Source organism: Onychostruthus taczanowskii, unplaced genomic scaffold (genome assembly GCF_017590055.1).
Source record: "Onychostruthus taczanowskii isolate IOZ18803 unplaced genomic scaffold, ASM1759005v1 scaffold117, whole genome shotgun sequence".
In the NCBI taxonomy this organism is placed as follows: domain Eukaryota; kingdom Metazoa; phylum Chordata; class Aves; order Passeriformes; family Passeridae; genus Onychostruthus; species Onychostruthus taczanowskii.
In genome coordinates this window covers 1,154,996-1,158,304 of record NW_024498318.1, presented here as the reverse complement: position 1 = coordinate 1,158,304, position 3,309 = coordinate 1,154,996, and the positions used below count along the sequence as shown (strand labels likewise).

Genomic DNA, 3,309 nt, shown 5'->3' with positions numbered 1-3,309 from the left:
GCCCCGCACCGCCCCCAGCACCCCACAGCATCCCCTGCAGGGTCGCCGGCACCCGGCCCGAGCATCCCCCGGACCCGTGCGGGCCCCCCGAGCGTGGCCCGGCTCATCCCCGAGCGTCCCTCGGATCGCTGCGGGCACCCCGGGCGTTCCCAGCTCGTCCCGGGCTCGCCCGGAGCAGCTCCCGCCTCGGCCCCGAGCATCCAGCGGCTGTCCCCGGGCATTCCCCGGCTCATCCCGAGCGCCTCCCGGCTCTCCCCGAGCATCGCCGGCTCGTCCCAGCCCGGCCCCCCTGCTCCGGCCGCGTCTCCAGGGAAGATGCTCAACGTTATGGATTTCTCCTGCCCGGATCCGCTTTACTCCAAGTACGAGGAGAGCTGCGAGATGAAAACCGGAGACCTGCAGGGCTTGGGGCAGCCTGAGCAGCAACTTCTGGCAGAGGCCGATTTCCTTGGAGGTAAGGGCGGGCGGGAGCCGGGCAGGCATGAGGGACCCCGCTGGGAATGGTCGCTGCATCCAGGAGCCGGGAACGTTCCTGCTCCGCCCTCAGCCCCGGCCTGGGGTGCAGCAGTCCCCGCTAGCTCAGGGCGGGGGTCCTGAGGGTCCCGCCGGGGGAGGGGGGTGAGTCCCAGGGCTCCCTGTGCGGTTTCGGGGACGGAGACCTCGCAGTGACGCAACAGCTCCCGCTGCTCCCTGCATCCCGCCCCCGGCCCCGCATCCCTCCAGCCGTCTCACCGCCGTCTCCTCTGTTTCCCAGGTGAGCTGCTGGGTGTCCCCGGCAGCGGCGGGGCCGTGGATTACTCCCTGCTGGGCAGCCAGCCCTCCCCTTCCCTCAGCTACACCGGCAGCTTCTTCATCAAGGCGGTACCGGAGCACCCGCAGGACCAGGAATCCCTCTTCAACCTGATGTCGGGCATCCTGGGCATCTCCCCCTTCGCCTCCTCCGAGGGCCACCAGAGGCACCTGGACGCCCTCTACCCCTGTCCCGAGGTGGCTCAGGGCCAGCTGGACCTGTACCCGTCGTGCCAGCCCGAGATGAGCGGGTCCAGCCCGGCCCCGTTCCCGGAGCCGGGCTACGGCGCCTTCCCCGCGGCCGAGGGCGCCCAGCCCCTGCAGGGAAACACCTCCCAGTGCTTCTTCCAGCCCAAGCTCCTGGACAGCAAGCAGGACATCAAGCTGTCCTCCGGCTCCCCGCCCCTGGACAAGTTCAAAGCCACCTGCGCCCAGTGGGAGCCCGTCTCCCAGCAGCACCAGGCCTACCTGCCCGCCGGCTTCCACTCTCCCGAGGGCTTCCCGGGCACCGACGGCGGCCCGGGGCTGTTCCCCCCGCTGGGCTCCAAGATGGAGAGCGCCTTGTCCGTCAGCTGCCAGCCCGAGCTCGGCAGCCTGGCGGAGGACACCGCCTGCTTTGGAGCCCATCTGGGCTTCGGCTGCGAGCCAGAGAACTTCCCGGCCCGCGGGGACTTCGCCGACGGCAAGATCCACAACCTCCCCGGGCCGTTAATGCCGGACTTCGAGGCCTCCTTGGCCCAGCCCGAGGTGCTGCCGGGCCTGATGGGCTCTGCCGAGCTGCTCCATCCTCACCCCTCTCCTTCCGTGCCCCCCACGGACTTCCTGGGCCACGCCGCGGCCTCGTCGCTGCCCGCGCTGCTGCCCCCCAACCCTCCGGCGCCGGCCGAGCCCAAGAAGAAGGCGCGGCGCAGCAAGTGCTCCTCCAAGTGCTTCTGCCCCAAGCCCCACGAGAAGGCGTTCGCCTGCCCGGTGGAGAACTGCATCCGCAGCTTCGCCCGCTCCGACGAGCTCAACCGGCACCTGCGCATCCACACGGGCCACAAGCCCTTCCAGTGCCGCATCTGCCTGCGCAACTTCAGCCGCAGCGACCACCTCACCACGCACATCCGCACGCACACGGGCGAGAAGCCCTTCTCCTGCGACACCTGCGGCCGCCGCTTCGCCCGCAGCGACGAGAAGAAGCGCCACAGCAAGGTGCACCTCAAGCAGAAGGCGCGGAGCGAGGAGAAGCTCAAGGGCCTGGGCTTCTTCTCCGTGGGGCTCTCCTTCGGCGCGCTCTGAGCCGCGGCCTGCGCGCCGCCAGGCGCGTTTCCCGAGGTCCCCCGAGCGTCTCAGGGGAGAGCCGGGGTGCAGTTCCCTCCCGGTGGCCCCAGGAGAGGCGGCGGAGCCGAGCCGGGCGCCGGGGCCCGCGGGAGGCGAGGCGGTCCCGGCGGGGACGGCGAGGGGCAGCCCCGGCCGGCGGAGCCATCCCGGAGCATCCTACGGCTCCTGCTCCGAGGAGGGGAGAGCGAAGCCCCTGTACAGACAGACGGACAGAAATCACCGCCGCGGCTCGGACGCTCGGAGCGCCCGGCCGTGCTTTCCCAAGGCAGCGCTTGCCAGGATGTTCCTGCCTGGAGATTTTCCGGCCCGCACGGTCGGGGCTGCGGCTGCTCCCGTCCTTTCTCCCCAGGGAGAGAGACCCCACCGGGCTCTGGCCTCCGGTGCTAACAGGCCCTTGGGAAAGGTGATTTCATTATTATTATTATTATTATTATGTTTGTAAAAAGAAAAGGCCTCTATCAGGAATATTTCAAATTTGTGTCTATTTTTCTAATTAAAGATTTGAGCTGAGCCAAGCCCTCGCTGAGGTTGCTCTCTGCCTTTCCATCCTGTATTTCCGTTGGGTTTTTGACCTCTGCTGTTGCATTTTGGGAAAAAAAGGAAAGAAAAAAAAAGAAAGAAAAAAAAAAAAGGTGCTTCCATAATTAGCAGGGAGAAAAAACCCATCAGTGCAGCTCCTGAGGGTCCCCAAGCCCCAGGCAGGGCTCACCCCGGGAGGAGGGCTCCATCCTGGGGCAGAGCAGGGATCCCTGCTCCCTGTGCTGGCTCTCCCTGCAAACACAGGACGTGGCTCTGGCTCTGTTCTGGTGCTGCTAGGTCCTCATCTGCCCCTCTCCTGTGGGGCCCCCAAAGCCCAGCCCAGAGCCCCCATTCCAGGATGGATGGGGACCCTGCTGGGGTTTATCCCTCCCTTTTGAGGGCTGTTTATCCCTCCCTTTTGCGATTTTAGATGGTAGAGGGATGCTGGCTCCCCTCTCCTGGGAACGGCACAGGAGAGCTGCTGCAGCCAGGCATGTCCCTCCCATGGAAGAACCTCCCTCCTCCGGTGGCTAAAAATCAGTCACGATCACGAAATCCCAAAATCCCGTCCTTCCAGGGGAGGTTCTTGGATGGGGCACGCCTTTGGTGTCGTTAATCAGGAGGAGGTGCCCGTGGAAGGAGGCAGCAGCGCCAGGGCCATTGTCATGGATGCTCAGG

General features: G+C 66.5%; 1 protein-coding gene across 1 annotated transcript; it reads left to right on the top strand.

Moving 5' to 3' along the window:
• The first annotated feature begins 28 nt into the window (after nucleotides 1–28).
• EGR4 (early growth response 4) lies at nucleotides 29–2,468 on the top strand. The gene is made up of 2 exons (XM_041427605.1): nucleotides 29–454; nucleotides 755–2,468. The coding sequence occupies exons 1-2, from the start codon at nucleotides 316–318 to the stop codon at nucleotides 2,068–2,070; spliced, it is 1,455 nt and encodes a 484-aa protein (XP_041283539.1). The 5' UTR covers nucleotides 29–315; the 3' UTR covers nucleotides 2,071–2,468.
• The last annotated feature ends 841 nt before the right edge of the window (nucleotides 2,469–3,309 follow it).